At 45.8% G+C, this 15,744-nt stretch overlaps 1 protein-coding gene across 12 annotated transcripts in view; it reads right to left on the bottom strand.

Moving 5' to 3' along the window:
• LOC144725009 (pumilio homolog 2-like) overlaps positions 1-13,973 on the bottom strand; it is a 39,036-nt gene extending 25,063 nt beyond the window's left edge. For 4 of the 12 annotated variants that reach the window (XM_078604428.1, XM_078604426.1, XM_078604435.1 and 1 more), the window contains exons 1-3: positions 13,838-13,973; positions 13,250-13,605; positions 10,485-10,514 (exon numbers count right to left, since the gene is read on the bottom strand). In XM_078604428.1, the coding sequence (XP_078460554.1) occupies positions 10,485-10,514; positions 13,250-13,591 (372 nt within the window). In that variant the 5' untranslated portion in view covers positions 13,592-13,605; positions 13,838-13,973. The remainder of the gene's footprint in view (positions 1-10,484; positions 10,515-13,249; positions 13,606-13,837) is intronic. The other 8 variants (XM_078604438.1, XM_078604433.1, XM_078604437.1 and 5 more) reach the window with 3 other exon arrangements.
• Between the last annotated feature and the right edge of the window lie 1,771 nt (positions 13,974-15,744).

Genomic DNA, 15,744 nt, shown 5'->3' with positions numbered 1-15,744 from the left:
GTATTTGTCATAACACTTGATTACAAATGCACCACGAAGCCAAAAAAGAGATCAATCGATAGATTTTTGTTTGGTGGGGGTGGTGGAATCATTATCCGTCTAGTTAACAGGATTTAACAATTCACCCATCCATGATTCAATGACACGTTGCAAATCAAGATAAAGATTTGATTGAAGAATTATATTTCTCTCTCTGTAGTTGGTTGTTCCAATAGGCTAAACATTGCACTCCATCACCGTGGCACATAGGGAATTGGGTAAGTTTAAGATATTAAGAGTCCTGCGGATACCAACACCAACGTATAAAAGCGTTCAAGCGTAGCATAAATTGTAACAAATCAATCATTGTGATTAGCTGCTGTACATTAACTTGACATCGTGATGCATTGCTTTATGAATGAAAATCGATTCGGCTCCTCACTATATTGAGTCATGCATGAGAGAATTAATAACTTAAAAAGTTATACAAATCCTATTACAAGGATATCATATAGTACATTGCAGGTTAATGAAGTAAAAAAAATAAAGACACAATAAACCCCAATACGAGCCAGTAAAAACGGGACAATATATATTTTCTTTTTTAATATAACCTCACCCCCAAATTATAACAATCCATTGAACCACTGGGAGTGTGGTTGTTACGTGTATACTAGTTTCAGCGGTGGGCAGACGCTTAAGATACCAATAAGTAATGAGCTGCGACAGGGTCTAGTAATGCGTAGCAACCCCACTCGTGAATTGAACATCTCAGGGGTACACGAGCTACGCATGTTGAAAACGTCTTTCGCACCGTACGTAGCCAAGCATGCTAATTGGAGGTGCGGCCGGCAGGCGCACACACCGCAGGCGCACACACCGCAGGCGCACACACCGCAGGCGCACACACCGCAGGCGCACACACCGCAGGCGCACACACCGCAGGCGCACACACCGCAGGCGCACACACCGCAGGCGCACGTCCTGTTAGCCAGGCCTCAGCTGTTGCTGCGGTGGGGAAGGAGGGGACAGAGGCGGGTCAAGTCCCAACACGTACTGGCCGAAGTGCCTGCCTGCCAATCGGAGGCAAGAACACTCGCACCGCCGCAAGTCGAGGGTGCAACGCGACACCCGTGCAGCTGTGGTTTTCTTTACGTCACATGCCCCCCGTCGCCCGTCCCGTTGTCAGTGTAGGACAACACATTTAGAGGCGCTGGCTAATTTTTGGAACTTGTCCCTACCGGAGGATTGACTAAGCAAAGTGGAAAACGAAGTACACCCCCCCCCCCCCCCCGTTGAGCACTGTGCTGTTAAAAGTGTCTGAAGAAAAGTTAAAATGTTTCCGCGTTTAACTGGAATCAAGCAAGGAGGGGAGCCCCCAGCTGGTGAAAGTTGATTAAGGCTGACACTGCTGACTTGAGTGTACCAATGTGACAGCTGACATTTATTTTACTTGCACTTGGCACCACAAAAGGCTGCATAACTTTGGCAATGCAACGCTACAAGCACTAAACAATATTCGGAGTCGGCGCATTTGCAACCACCAAGTGGATTCGTTATAAAATATCGGAGGATGCGGATGGAAAGGCGTCACCGAGTTCTTCATAAAAATAAAATATCAACCTTAGTCACAAGTTGAGCCATGAAAAAGTGGAGAAACAAATCCATTCAAAGCAGTTCAAAACAAACTTCTTAATTTGGTGTTTTAACTTGCACACATCACATATGAGCATGTTGTTAGAGGACAGAAGATGTGCTTTTAACATGATACATGCAGAATCGATATTTGTCTAAACCTAGTGGCAATGTATAAACAAATACAAGAAACAACAGACTCCTGCACACACGAACCAACCAAACTAATGGCATTATTCGCAATAAAATGTACACGAATTTTAAACAATCGATTCTCGGGTGTACGAATTGATGCATGTTATTCATGCGCACGAATCTAAATAATCGATGAATCTTTGTCTACCGCTTAACCACGTGGACCTTTGAGGTTCGAGACTACCTGACCATGAGCAAAACATTGGAGAGCAGAAAAGAATGTTGGTTCAATTGTGACACTTGAAAGAAAAACACAGCATTGACACTGTAAAAACACAACGCCCTTAACCCGCCCCACACACAATGCTCAACAAAGCCTATCACTTAAAAAGTGAAAGATGATAACCAAACCAGCTTGCACACATTCATAGCAATGGAAGACAATGTTTTAAGCGGAAGGTAAACACAGAACACAACAGGCTAGAAGTTAAGAGAAACTCAAAACTGAAGATTTTTTCGAGGCATGCAAAGAAACTACATTGATTTAAAATTGTGATGATTATTGATCATTTTAAATACATTATATACACTACTAAAGTTACAATTAGGCTAATTGTGAAAAAAAAACTATCCAAATGAGACGGGGTGCATTGATACATGCCGAGCAGTTCCCCTGTAGACTTTGAACGGTTTAAAAAATACAAATTTTGGCGTTTCATGATCCATTTACTCAGTATTCGGCAACCAATAAGTGTAGCGAACCCAAAGCGAAATTCATAAAATGCTGTTGAATATCATATCACAACGGAGCCCACACTGGAAGTTACAGGGTAACTCCTGCCGTTTGAAATGACGCAACCAACGCCTGTGGGTCAAAGGCGAACACAGCTTTAAATATTAATTAAAACATGATTATTCACTGGAATATTTCCCCCCCGCACTTTGGTTCCCCCAGATAAATGAGTATCCCCATTGAGAGTGCAGACAGTGCATTCCCTCTGCCACAGCACAGGCAACGTATGTAATATATTCGACAAGGGGAAAAAAACCTTCCAAGAAGCAAATTAGTTTTTAATGCGTATAAGATGGACGCAAGTACCGAATCTACAACACGATATGTAAATTTTGTTTTATCGGGGGGAAAACCCCAGCCAGGTTCTGCATTAGAATATTTAAGCAAAACCAATATAAGTACTTTGCATGCAGGAAGAAAACCGGAGTGGGTTCCCAGAGAAGACCCATGTGATGGGGATAACGCACAAAAGATTCCACGTATGTATGTAGAACTTCTCCCGCACCGTGCGCGTTGCTAACCATCACAAGGCGAGCTCGCAAATCCACTTGCCGTTTCCGCTATCTCCCGGTCAGCCCCCAAATTCTCTGCACAATCCACGTATCCTTGCCTCTATAAAGCCCTGGATTCACAGCCGTGCACGCCACACCATTACAGGCCATGAGAAAGCAAACACCGCTGTTTGTGTGTGTGTCCCCCTCTCCCGCCGTAGCTCATGCGTCAGGTCGGGGCGGCGGCGGCGACCTGCCGTTTTGCCGCACCGAAAATTCCGCGACAGGGCTAGTGTAAGTCTGGGGGTTAAACAAAACAGGATGTTGGCGAGATGTTTGGAGTGGAAATGTGAATTAAATAAACAGTGGCTGTCAGGAGGGGGGCGGTGGTGGTGGGAGGGGGTCTGGATGTAAAGGGGGCAGGGAGGCACGGTGGCAGACGCCCAACCGGCATAGCCCCCCACCCCACCAAAAATGTGTGCTGCTGCTCAATCAAGCGTGCAACTGTGCCAGCCCTTCAGCCCCACCACTGCGCACAATGGTAGCGGCGGCGCGGGCGCTAGTGTGGGACAGCTGGGCACAGTTCAAAAGGACATTTATTATTTAATACAATTACATCGTGTTGTTTTTTATTTGTCAAACCAGAAAAGAATCCTACAAATACTTACTGTTAGCATCAAAAAGGATACATTTGCAAATATTTAGCACATTCTTTTCTGCTGTGAAAGCACACTTTGTAAAATCACCTCCACAAAGTAAACTCTATAATACAATGGATGCTCATAAATATAAAAACGACGGGCGAAACTGAAATGTTGATAGAAACGCAAGTTTTAAACTTTAGAGAGGGGGGGGGGCTAAAAAACCACCCGACGGAAAGAGCATGTTCTTCCCTTTCATGTCCGCAAAAAAAACCTGTAGCACCAGATTTTCACTTTGATTCATGACGGCTCAGTTTTAATAAACAAAAAGCGTAAAGGTTGCACCGAGCTGGGGCAGGCCTTCAAATTGGTTTGGGCTTTGCCACGGATGGGTACAGTGGGAAAGGCATGTCAACAGCAGACAATACGGCCCATGTAATGTGAGTTGCAAAAAAAAGCAAGTTGTCTCAGAAATGCTTTCTGCATCATCAGTTGAATAAAAAATATATTTTTTTTATATCACAACTCAAAACTGAATGGCTTTAAGAACACGACCGTGGTGACGCGCACAACGGTCGTTGTGTTGACCTCGGAGATAAAATGCAACAAGGGGAACAGTTACACCATTGGAACCTCCTTTGCCAGCAGCAAAATATGATAATTGGTTTTTTACCCTTTTATCTGGCAACAAAACCGACACCTATTTATTGTGTTACAAAGCACCACCTGTATGTGGGACATCTAACGTGGCCCATTGTCTTCAGCGAAATTAATAAGTACGATAAATACATTGGATTAACATTGTGTTAGGGAGTTATAAAATTGTCGTGGGCGAGCAAGTCGGGTTTTAAGCTCATTGTCCAAATTACCTACAATTCCCGTGGATGAGCAGCCAGTTGGAATATGACACGTAAACATTCATTGCCTACAAGAATTCGCTATCGTCAACCATGGTCAATCCACAGCTGGATGAAGGCCTCAGAGTCGTCACCATCTCCCACTGTACTGTGATGTAGCAATCCATGAAGCATCTGCACACGAGCTGATAATCATCGCTCCATCTATTCTATTTTTTTACCCACTGAGGTATGCAACTCTTTTTTCGGTGCAAGAGTCACCCTCCTTTGAGTCATGGTCACGATTCAACACAAGAATGGTTTCGTTTTTAGCTTTGCAAAGTAGCAGCCTACAGTGGGTGGAGAGGTCACGTGAACCCGTTACAAACAACACGTAAAGGAATAAAAAAACAAATCGATCCGACGCATGCATCTTGAACTTAAAAATGATGTTCCTCAATGAACAGATGAATAATTAGCCACCCAAATAACAGTTATTGAAAACCTTACACCTATAAAAGGAACTGCCAACAATTAAATTGCACTGAATTCCAAAGCATCTCTCAGGAATTGTCATTTGGAGGGCTAATTTTACTCGAATGTGATACATTTCCCTAAAGATGCATGTCTGAGAATGATCATATTGCATATACCTATTTGAGGCACTTGAGCAAATGAGTTAATTAATCGCACATAAAATTCAGAATATGCATAAGACTAATGGATAAAACTATACTATATTACACATTGCATTTTGGTTGATTTGGCTCTGCAGTAGCAGTTGGAAACCAATAGTATAGAATAAAATTGATTAGAGCAATATCGGTGCCAACAGACAGAATAAAACACATTGGGTTTTACACTTTCACTGAAAAGAAACAATAAACTATGATCGTTTAACAATGACAGGATTTCCATTGCGCTTAAAATGGGTTCTGCAACAGAGTTTTCCGAAGCACTGAATAATTATCAAGTGACTACTGGCATCGTGTGCTATTTATATATTTACTTTGCAATAACATTCTTATTATAACGGTCTGTAAATGAAATGTCTGGTAGAAATGGCATGTCAGTTGACATTCACTAGGTTTTGAATGCATTTATTATACAAAATATAAAAGACTTGCACATTGCGAAATAGGATGTTTCCTTTCATAGTGTACATTTGTATACATCCTAATTCAAATAAAAAAGTAAAACTAGAAACCCAATCAATGTATTCTCTCAATCATCTTTAAGTGAAGATGGAGTGAAGCATTGCTTCTCATGCAATAAACATGCCAAGACAATGGCTGTAGAGACCATTTTTGTTGTCTCTAATGTTTAATGTTTTGGAAGCTCTGGCCCAGAGTCACAATACCCTCACCAGACCTCAACTTCAAATGAGGAAGTAAACACAAGATTGGCTAACATTGCAGTCCGTGTTCGCACCATGGCAGATGCGGCAATGCTTTGCACACTAAACACGGTATGGTTTCTTTGCCAGGCAGATGTGCAAATCCAACAGTGTGGTGAGAAAAAGACTAATTAAAGTGTATTTCAATTAGCACCAGTAAAAGGGGCCTTTGCTAGCTGTTTGATTGCTCAGTTAGAACAGTTTAAAATTGCTGCTTTTAGCAGCGCCCAACCAAAAGCAGTGTTTAAGCACTGAAGGGGGTACACCCTCCCCCCCCACCCCTCTCCCCTCCTCCCCCCACTTTAGTGTACGAATTATTTAGCAGCTGTGCACCACGCTATTCTTGTAATTACAGTACATGTGGGGAACACCACGGTGGGGAATTATCAACTTCGCCTGGTATACAGGAGGTCGTGGGTTCCATCCCGGCCTTGACGCCTGTATATTTGGAGTTTGCGTGTTCTCCCAGAGGCCTTGTGGATTTTTCTCCGGACCCCCCCGTTTTTCCCCTCCAGCTTTAAAATCAAGATGCGTTCAGAGTATTTGGCTGCTATAAAATTCCACATACGCCACTTCTCGTTGAGCTATCAGTTGTGACCAGGTCGTTTCTGAAAAAGAGCTACATAGCTCAGTGGGCTATAACTGGTCAAATGTAAATATTAGTTTACATTGATAGCAGTACACATTTATTCGTGGCTCTTAAATCCAATAGAAATCAGTAGTACATTTACATTGATTGATACACCGACGATACATGTCACCAGCCAATGAAAGCTCCTGGATGAAGGCCTTCCCAAGACATCCCCTTTCCCAGTCTAGTAGTGGCACGAGCACAAGCTGAAACTGTATGCTAATGATCCTCCGAGCTAAATGTAACAAGACATTACAGATAATATAAACAAGTACAAACAAGGATTGATTACTAAATCGCATTATCACACTGAAACGTGACGAACCATGAAATCGCTTTGGTGGAGGCAAATCATAACATTCTGAATTCCATACCCAACACTCCTGAGTGACTATAGCAGAAAATAACGTCCAATTTCATCAGCCCCATTGGCAAATATGGAGTTATTAATGAGCCCTATTATATTTCGAAGGTTATCATAAAAAAGTCACGACTGTAATATGACAATTTAAAAGACACGTGCATTACAATTGGCTATAGAATATAAGGCTTGTGCACAAAATCACGATGACCCATTCAGGATATTTTTTCTGTTTTTTTGTTGCATTTTCACTCAATGGTGCAAATGAACGTTTTGAAATGTAAGAGGGTGCTGCTAAAGCTGAACAGACATTGTATTAATTAGTTTTGGAACATTTTGTAGGCTTGAAAACGATAACTTTCTTCGGCTACACAATTAAGCCGCACCTTGCATAAACATATTTTCACGTCACAACACGTGATGGTGAACACGGCATTCAAGGGCAATCAATGTTGTCTACTTATAAATGAAAACATTTGTACGTCTGAGCACAAATTGACGATTAAACAATTGTGCCGGAGCCCTCGTCGCAACGTGTGCGAATTCGTGTCCCAACAACACAGAAGTGCTTCCAACCGGGCCGAGTGTTTGTGCACGTATCTAAGGCAACTGCACATTAAGACCTGCGGACGGACGAGAGCACGAGCGGGCAATTTCTTTTTTTTAAGTTTCACCTCGCTCTACTGTACCACGCAAACAGCACCCAGGAAACATCGCTTACTTGGGCACCTTATGCCCGCTGTGCCTTAAACAGATGTGCACACCAGCGAGTGGCGGGGTGGTGCCAACACAAGGGAGATCACATCCATCAAGCCGAGCGATAGAAGTGTTGCGGCGCACTACGCTACCTGGTCCGCAGTTTTGCTGTGAACCATGTTCTTGCTCTTTATGTTGCAATTGTGCTTTTGGCATCAAGTCACGAGACAAAATTAATTTCCATTCAGACCACTCGCAACAAGCACCGACTGTACTGCTTCTGCGTCAGAGGCAAGCCTCTTATCCACAGGCACTAAGGGACACACTTTTATATTGTGTTCATTGCATTTCCATAAAACTATATTTATTTTAATTATCAGGGCCAGAATAAGCTTAATAAAGTAAGATGATTGTTTTTCATTTAGCATCCATGGTGACCGAGCTGAGACGATCAACTCGCTACGTTCAGAATGGGGTTTAATCGCAGGTTGCTGAAATTCAGATTTGAACCCAGGGCTTCATAGGTGCTGCCTCGGTTTTCTGATACCGTTTTAGCATCCAAGAGCACCAGGCCACCCCAAAACAGGGTCATTTCTCAAATAACGCGGTCATCAAAACTTAAATGCGGCAGTAGCGTTGATGATGAACTGGTGGGTTCTTGTCTCTGCAAGTACTGCCCAGGCACAACACTGGCCAACTTTTTCCAATCAGCCAATCACTCTGAACGCACCCAACCTCATCAGATCTAAAGGTAAACAGACTTGAGCCTTATTGTGACTTTGATGGGAGACTGTCAGGGGACTAGCAATTGCTCTAGGCTTCAGCTGACTGAGAGGTGGCCAGGAGATGGTATGAAAACAATGGTTTTCTTGCATGCATCTGTGCTGATCTCCTGGTATAATGATTTATTCCCAAATGCCAACCGGCTCATTAATGCAGTTGACCAAACATCCCAAGACAGAAAGGTCCGGAAAAAAACTTGTGACTCAATTCCATTTCAGTAAATGAATAGGAGGCATTCATACATTATTTAGTCTTAAGTTCAAATAGATGGCACAATACCCCTATCCTTAGATCCCCGAGCATATAAACCCACCTAAACAGCACCCCAGCTTACACTCATGACACGTTGGGAGGAAAAACTGCCATAAATGCACATGCAATAATCAGTAACCAAGTCTTGTTATTACAACGGCGCGGATACTTGGAATTTTTCCGCGTAGCCCTACTCTAAACAAGCCCTGGCCGCCGTTGGTATGGACTCGAGAGGCAAACGCCACCTCTGGCATGCGCTGTGACCACCGGTGTCGCCCCGCTTTCAAGACGGAGCAACGGGGCGTCCGATGTTAGTGAGCTCACGTGCCGAGCGTCTCTCGCTCCCGTCATGGCACAGACACGCGGCGGCACGCATGTCCATTCGCAGCTGCCAACAATTTTTTTCCTTCCCCTTTCCTCTTTCCCCTTGTAAGCACTTTAAAGGTGGCCATGGGTAGCACAGGACGCTTTAATGGAAAAATCGCATGGCGGTAATGATGCATGGGGAAAATTGGTGATGTAAACTTGCCTCTAGTGGCTCATGCCTGCCATGGGATTGGAGAGGATAGTGGCGAGCCGAGTAGGGCCGTACTCCACATTTTTACTTTTGTAACTTTGTATTTGGAAATGGTTTATTGCCCATGCTAAAAAAAGTTCTTTACAGCACACCCTTCAAAGTACGGTAAAACTCATTTACATTGTGACAAAACAAACTAAAATTAGCAATTTTAGACTCATCTCCACAGTGGAGGGGACTTATAGAAGAACCGAAATTCTCGTGACATTTGTAAACTAAAAGATCTACAAGTGATACGTCCGCATTCACGAGCAACCAGCCAGGCAACCTCCTGGGGCACAAACCAACCTTTGCAACATTGAAGGGTACGGACAGCAATTACCACGTTTTTTTTGTTGTTAAGCAATTCCCTTGGCCCTGAAAAACTTGAAGACATCTCCACTGCCCCCCACCAAAGCAATGACGACCCATGAAATGGGCACCACTATCCAACAGGCGGCTCACCACCCCGCCACAACTGCCAAAGCAGCCATCCAAACAAAATGTGTGCACGTGTCGACCATAGGTTACACAGCGAATGGGGGGGGGGACATTTTGAAAAAGCAGTCATAATGCCTCCACTTACCCTGTTATGTAACATGCCGACTTCCCACTGGCACAAATATTTAACTCATTCCAGTTGCAAAGAAATGTGAGTTTAGAAATCCTTGGGATTAAATTTTAAATTGTTATTTTGGGTTAGCTTTATTCACACCGTTTGAGCCGTGACAACCGTGTGGTGCCAACACACAGGTGGCAATTTTAATTAGTAATAACTGACATAACACATGTGTACTTCGCCTTTGGAGCACAGCTCAAACAATAGGATATCTCTAACAAGCAGCAAGCATTACATTAGGCGGTGACTAACCGTGAAACAACTTTACAATAAAACTTGTCTAAAGGACTAAATAAAACTTTTGCCAGTGAGCACACTGACACTCGCAGATGCAGAGACAACCACGACAACAGACAACCAATGTTTACATTATACTTTCAACTGACAATGACATCAGACATGTTAACATAACAACAGTGTATGTGACATTGCATAAAACACCGCAAGTAACCGATTTAATTTCTCGTGTTGTGCTGTTTAACATTAGAGGCTGTGGGAAGATACCCAACCACCCAGGACTATGCAAATGGCCACCGATTTAACAACGTACAATTACTTGCTAACCGCAAATGACATCACCCATCACAGCCGAAAAAACGATCGTCGTTAAATGCGGCCGTCACCGCGAAAACGCAAGTCAATAAGGGTTTGAAATAGGACAAGTTACAAGAATGACTTACCACTGGCAAGCACGACACTGGAAAAGCGCACTGTATGAAAAACAAAACAAAAACAATTACTTTGCAGAAGCGACTCGCTGCACACGATGCGCTTCAACACAAGGGGGGACACAATACACACACGCTCCAAGCAATCGAGGATTTTCAACAATGAACGCGCAACAATGGATCACAACTGACACACGCAAGCACACGCAAGTGCGCGCACGCGCGTATCCTTACCAGCCGCACCGAGCCCGTCGCTTCATAAAAAAAAGACATGGGACCTTTACACAACCATTCATTATCGCCTCACTGCATAACAGTAATACGTGTTTTTTTTCTGCTCAAAGTTGAAACACACACAACAAAGGATAGAAACTTGAGAATGTTCAGCTTTCGCATGGGGCCAGGGGAGGGGGTGGTTTAGGACAGCAGGAGGGCACACAGGGGGGAGGGGTTTGCCATCTTCAGGGCAGGGGGGTGGTTTTCTTTGTCTCCGTTAAACTTTTAAAGCACCCGAGGCCCTTCCCACGAAGGCCGCCGCCACACTTATCTGCGGCCCCATTACTCCGCCGGCCGGGGCATAGGGGGGTGGGGGCTGGCATACGGCCTTTGAGCCCTGGCCTCTTTTGCGCTGCTCTGGTTTGGAAAAAGGCTGTCGGCAGACAGCGCGCACCCCGAGACAAGGAGCTACCAACGGGTGACCTCAATAAAGGATCAAGGTCCCCGAGGGACTGATAGTGGGTTCTCCTCATTCACCTCGGCTTCCAAAGCAGAATGTGCCGACAACTTGGTCAGATTTATGAAGTGAACTGAGCTAGCTGAGGTGGGGGGGGGTCAGGGTCTTGTAACCCCCCCTCCCTCTGTCTAAAACATAAATAAAAAACGAACCTCTCGTAGTTTTCCAAGATAAAGAGGAAAACACAAGGGGTAGACGTTTGTGTAAATGTGGTCAATGGTCATGTGTTTCTCAAACTGCAGTACTCATACTTTACCACAACACAGGTTTTTTTTACACTGTTACTGATCAACAGATGGACAACAATGCGATTCGCATGTTAATAAAGGTGGGGGGGGAAATGCAGAGAGCCGAGCCAAAGGACTGGGCCGTGGGAACCAGAATTAGAGAAAGCCTACAAAAATCAATACGGGGCAGCCCACTCGTGCTGGCGAGTAAAACAAAAATGTAAGGGCCACCTCTTAATGCAGTCACAACAAAGGCATGGGAGAATACAGGAAAGAGGGCCGAGGGGGGTGGGGTGGAGTGGGGAGGAGGAGGGGAGAGACGGTCGCTGACTTGTTGTTTGCAAAGCGAGAGGCCGAACCAGGCGCGTTGCAATTTCGATCTCACAATTCCCCCCCCATGACGCACTCGAAACCCAACGAAACGTCGTACGTGTCGTAGGTCGAACTTTCCAGAGGACTCCCTCCCTCCCCTTCTCTCCTCACCTGTGGCCCGTCCCAATGTCTAAACGTGAAACGTAACGGCCACTACGGCTCTGAGCAATCACAAGAAAGGCACGGGGGAAAAAGAAAAGAGGTAGGGGGGTGGGGGAGATCGTGAAAGCCTACTTTGCTTGTAGGACAATAGCAATGGCTGCCCTTCACTGCACAGTCATTTGAAAGGCTCAACAGGACAACTGTGGCATCAGCCAACTTAGCAATGAGCGAAACTACGCCGGCAACCCTCTAAAGCCAGCACTGTCATCTCAAACTGTTGAGAGACAACCCAAACACTATTATTTTTAAGTCACAAAACAACTCAGACATTCGTCAATGACGCTGCCTTAAAAGGAAACATGATAGGGCCTATAGTCCTTTAGAGGCCAGACAGTGGGTGACATTTGAAAATTGCGCTCTACACCATGAGAACTGATGAGTTAAATGCATTGTTTCTGATTACAAGATGTTTTAATTAGCACGTTAACGGTTACCGATTGGTAGCTATTGAGTAACAGATAACCCCACTCAAGTCGCAGACAAACCCAAAGGCAACGCTGACCTGTGGAATGCGTTGGGACCTAAAACAAACTTGAAGGCCTTACCATCTTTTTCTTGCACGCTACAACAAAGACACGTGGTTCAAGAGGGGGAAGGGGAGTGTAAATAGGTTGCGGCTATATAATGAACAGGGAAATGTCAAAACTTGTCTCGCTCACAACAGTATAATAGTAGACGCTCATCTGTATACAGCCCTGAGTCAGTGGTGCAAATTCCACATTCCTATGGCGGGGGCGAGTCATTTCATACCACGCTGTTGAAGCAAGCCAACAAAACGTCACCGACTGCCAATACTGCAATGTAAACTCGAAGGCGCAGACAATCATGCCTTTATCCAAAAGCACCAAATGGCAAAGTCACATCGCATATAACATTCTCCATTAACCATGGTGCACACCAGCCAGATACACACACACGACTCTATGGGCCACCAACCCACTATTCACACCACCAAAACACCATTTTCGCCACACCACGCCAGCAGGCCCCACTTTCATCACCCTTAAACCACACCTTAAACACACAATCCTCGCCCCCCGTTTGCTACTCGATAAATCATACAACACGCTACTCGAACTAGACACCAACCACCTCACATCCACCATCTCCCTCCGCAAATCAACCACAATCCACCACCCCCCCCCAGCCACCACAACCCTTCACAAATCCCTCCTCCAACCCAACCCCACCAATCTCGCACCCCCCCCTCCCCTCTGCAACCACCAAAAAGTCACCAACCAACCACCCACAAAATCCACCCAAACACCGCCATCTCTCCTCACCCCGTCCATCACCTGCCCAGTCCCGTCGCCTGTGGGCCATCGGTGCTTCCCCGCGTAGGTCGTCGCTCCCCTCAGCTGCTCGCCGTGCTGCCTCTGGAAGAAGTAGCCCACGGCCGCGTCGTCTTGGGAGCGCCCGGCGAAGGCGGCCGCTTGAGCCTGTGCCTGGGCTTGAACCGCCGCAGCCGCAGCAGCAGCCGCGGCCGCCGCTTGCGCCTGCACGGGGGCCGGGCTAGGAGGGCGGCCGGCCACGGCGCCCTGAGCGGCCACTATCACCGGCCCCACCGCCGCCTGACTCTCTTGCCAGGTCGTCTCGTTCATCGCCAGCACGCACGGGATACTCATTTCCCGCCGGGCGCCTGCAACGGCGTCGACGAACGACAAGCGAGAAAGGATTAGGACGACGGGCGAAGGAGAATGGAGGGCGGCCGCTCGCCCTCCCGCGCCCGCCGTTTCATTTTTTTTCCTTTCCCCCCCCCCACAGTAATATGTTACAACAACACTTCGTGACCGCGCATCGACGAAATGGTGGCGCGGCGAGCATCGCCGGTGTCTCGCCGACGTGCATCGACCGTCGGTGCGGGCACTCACGGCTTGTGAAGCCCGCGATGCCGGCGGATGGCGGGGGGCGGCCGCGCCGACAATCGCTTAGGGCCGCCGCACCCTCATCCCTGCTCCCAACATGGCGAGCGACATCTCTCCCGCGCACGGCATGACGGGAGCGCCCGCTCCTTCCGGCCAGCCCCTCCCCCCACTTTTCTTCGCCCTCCCTCGATTCCCCCGGAAACCCCGCCCCTCCCCCACTTTCGATTCGTAAATCCATAATAGAGGTCTTTTTTGGAGGGTTAGATCGTGTAAATATAAATGTGTTGTTAAACCCGTCACCACCCGACACAACCAATTAGGGAGGTTTGCCACGGGAACAGAACGTGCCCAATTCGTCACTAGTACAGCAACACCTGTATCATGGATTATATTGGTCGCGAAAGCCTACGTGTTAAACCGATTCGTAAATGACCGCTCTGTTGATGAATGAAAAGTGAATGTCAAAACCGGTGCAGAATGAAACACATTATTTGGTGATGCTGCTCCGTTGGCACTAGCGCACAAGCACACATAACAGAGGCTCAACACGTTACTTTTTTAATTGCACTGCCTTAAAGTCATATTGTACGGTACAGCACGGAGAATCAAAATATGTTTTATATTGGAGGAATCCGATGAGCTATAAACCTCTTTTTGACAGATGTCCAGAGGAGACACGTCAGAACACTACAACAACAAATAATACAATCACACGATACGAGTAGAATTTATAAGAAAGCTAAGCAAATCACTAAAAAAATTAAACTGAACAAGTTTTTGTTCAACTTGGCAGGTAAAGCTCATTGAGCTATTAGCTTTTTTTTCAGTAGCGACCTGACACCAAATTATAACTCAACGAAGGGGCTTATCATGTGGCAATTTATAGCCGCCAAATTATCTAAATACTCAACTTGATTTGAAGCTTTCGTGACTGCAGGAATTACTCTTTAGAGCAGAGGTGGGGAACGTCCGGTCCGCGGGCCGTACAAGGCCCGCGAAATCATTTGAGTCTGGCCCTGCCAAGGCAACCGCAGGCGGGACTCGAAATTCAATAAATCTAGGAGCAAACCTGGAAAAGCAGTTGCGAGTAGCAACATCATCAAAATGCCAGTTAACATCACACGCCTCACCAAAGAGAAGCAGTTCCAGCCGTCACGTTAAGGGTGAGTTAATTAAATGTTTGACCAAATATAACGGGCTAATTTTTAAGTTGATAATTTTGTATGGCCCGCGAATGATGTTATAAATATCCAAATGGCCCTTGGCAGAAAAAAGGTAACCCACCCCTGCTTTCGAGTATCTAATTACTATAAACGCATAGACAGGCCTGAGAGGTAAACAATGGCTGCTGATGGAATTGTTTCTTCACTTAAATTTAAGACAACGCATATCCAAATCATAGCGGTCAATACGCACTGAGAGCCGTTTTTTTATTGGACGCACAAAAACAATTCAACCTGCTCTTGCTCGCCCTTCTATCTCACCATTCTTCTCCTGGTCCGCCTTCAAAGCTTGTACCAAGTACTGTAGACGTACTTTCAAGTGTGTCTTTATTGATATTTTTCTTCCCTCCTACAAAATATCTACATTTATTTTTGCGAACCTATTATCCCTGCGGTGGTGGCTAGGCACTCCTTGCAATCTCGCGGACGTTGATGAGGTGCCATACCATTTGCTCGCCAGGAACAGGCGATACAGCAAACAAATTTGCACTCCACCTGTTCCATCCGTGCGGGATAAAGTATTGCCCCCTCGCACGCGTGTGATTTTCTCCTGGTGCTCGAGTTTCCTCCCACATGCAAACACCCATTTGTTGCCTTCCCGCTCTTCGCGCGTGGTTCTTCCTCGCACCTCTGGATCGTCCTCTCTCTCTCTCTCTTCGAGAGCGAGCGAATGCGGCACGTTACAAGTTG

Source organism: Lampetra planeri, chromosome 22 (assembly GCF_965212315.1).
Source record: "Lampetra planeri chromosome 22, kcLamPlan1.2.h2, whole genome shotgun sequence".
Taxonomy (NCBI): domain Eukaryota; kingdom Metazoa; phylum Chordata; class Hyperoartia; order Petromyzontiformes; family Petromyzontidae; genus Lampetra; species Lampetra planeri.
The sequence above is the reverse complement of the archived record's forward strand: the minus strand, read 5'-3'. Positions and strand labels throughout refer to the sequence as shown.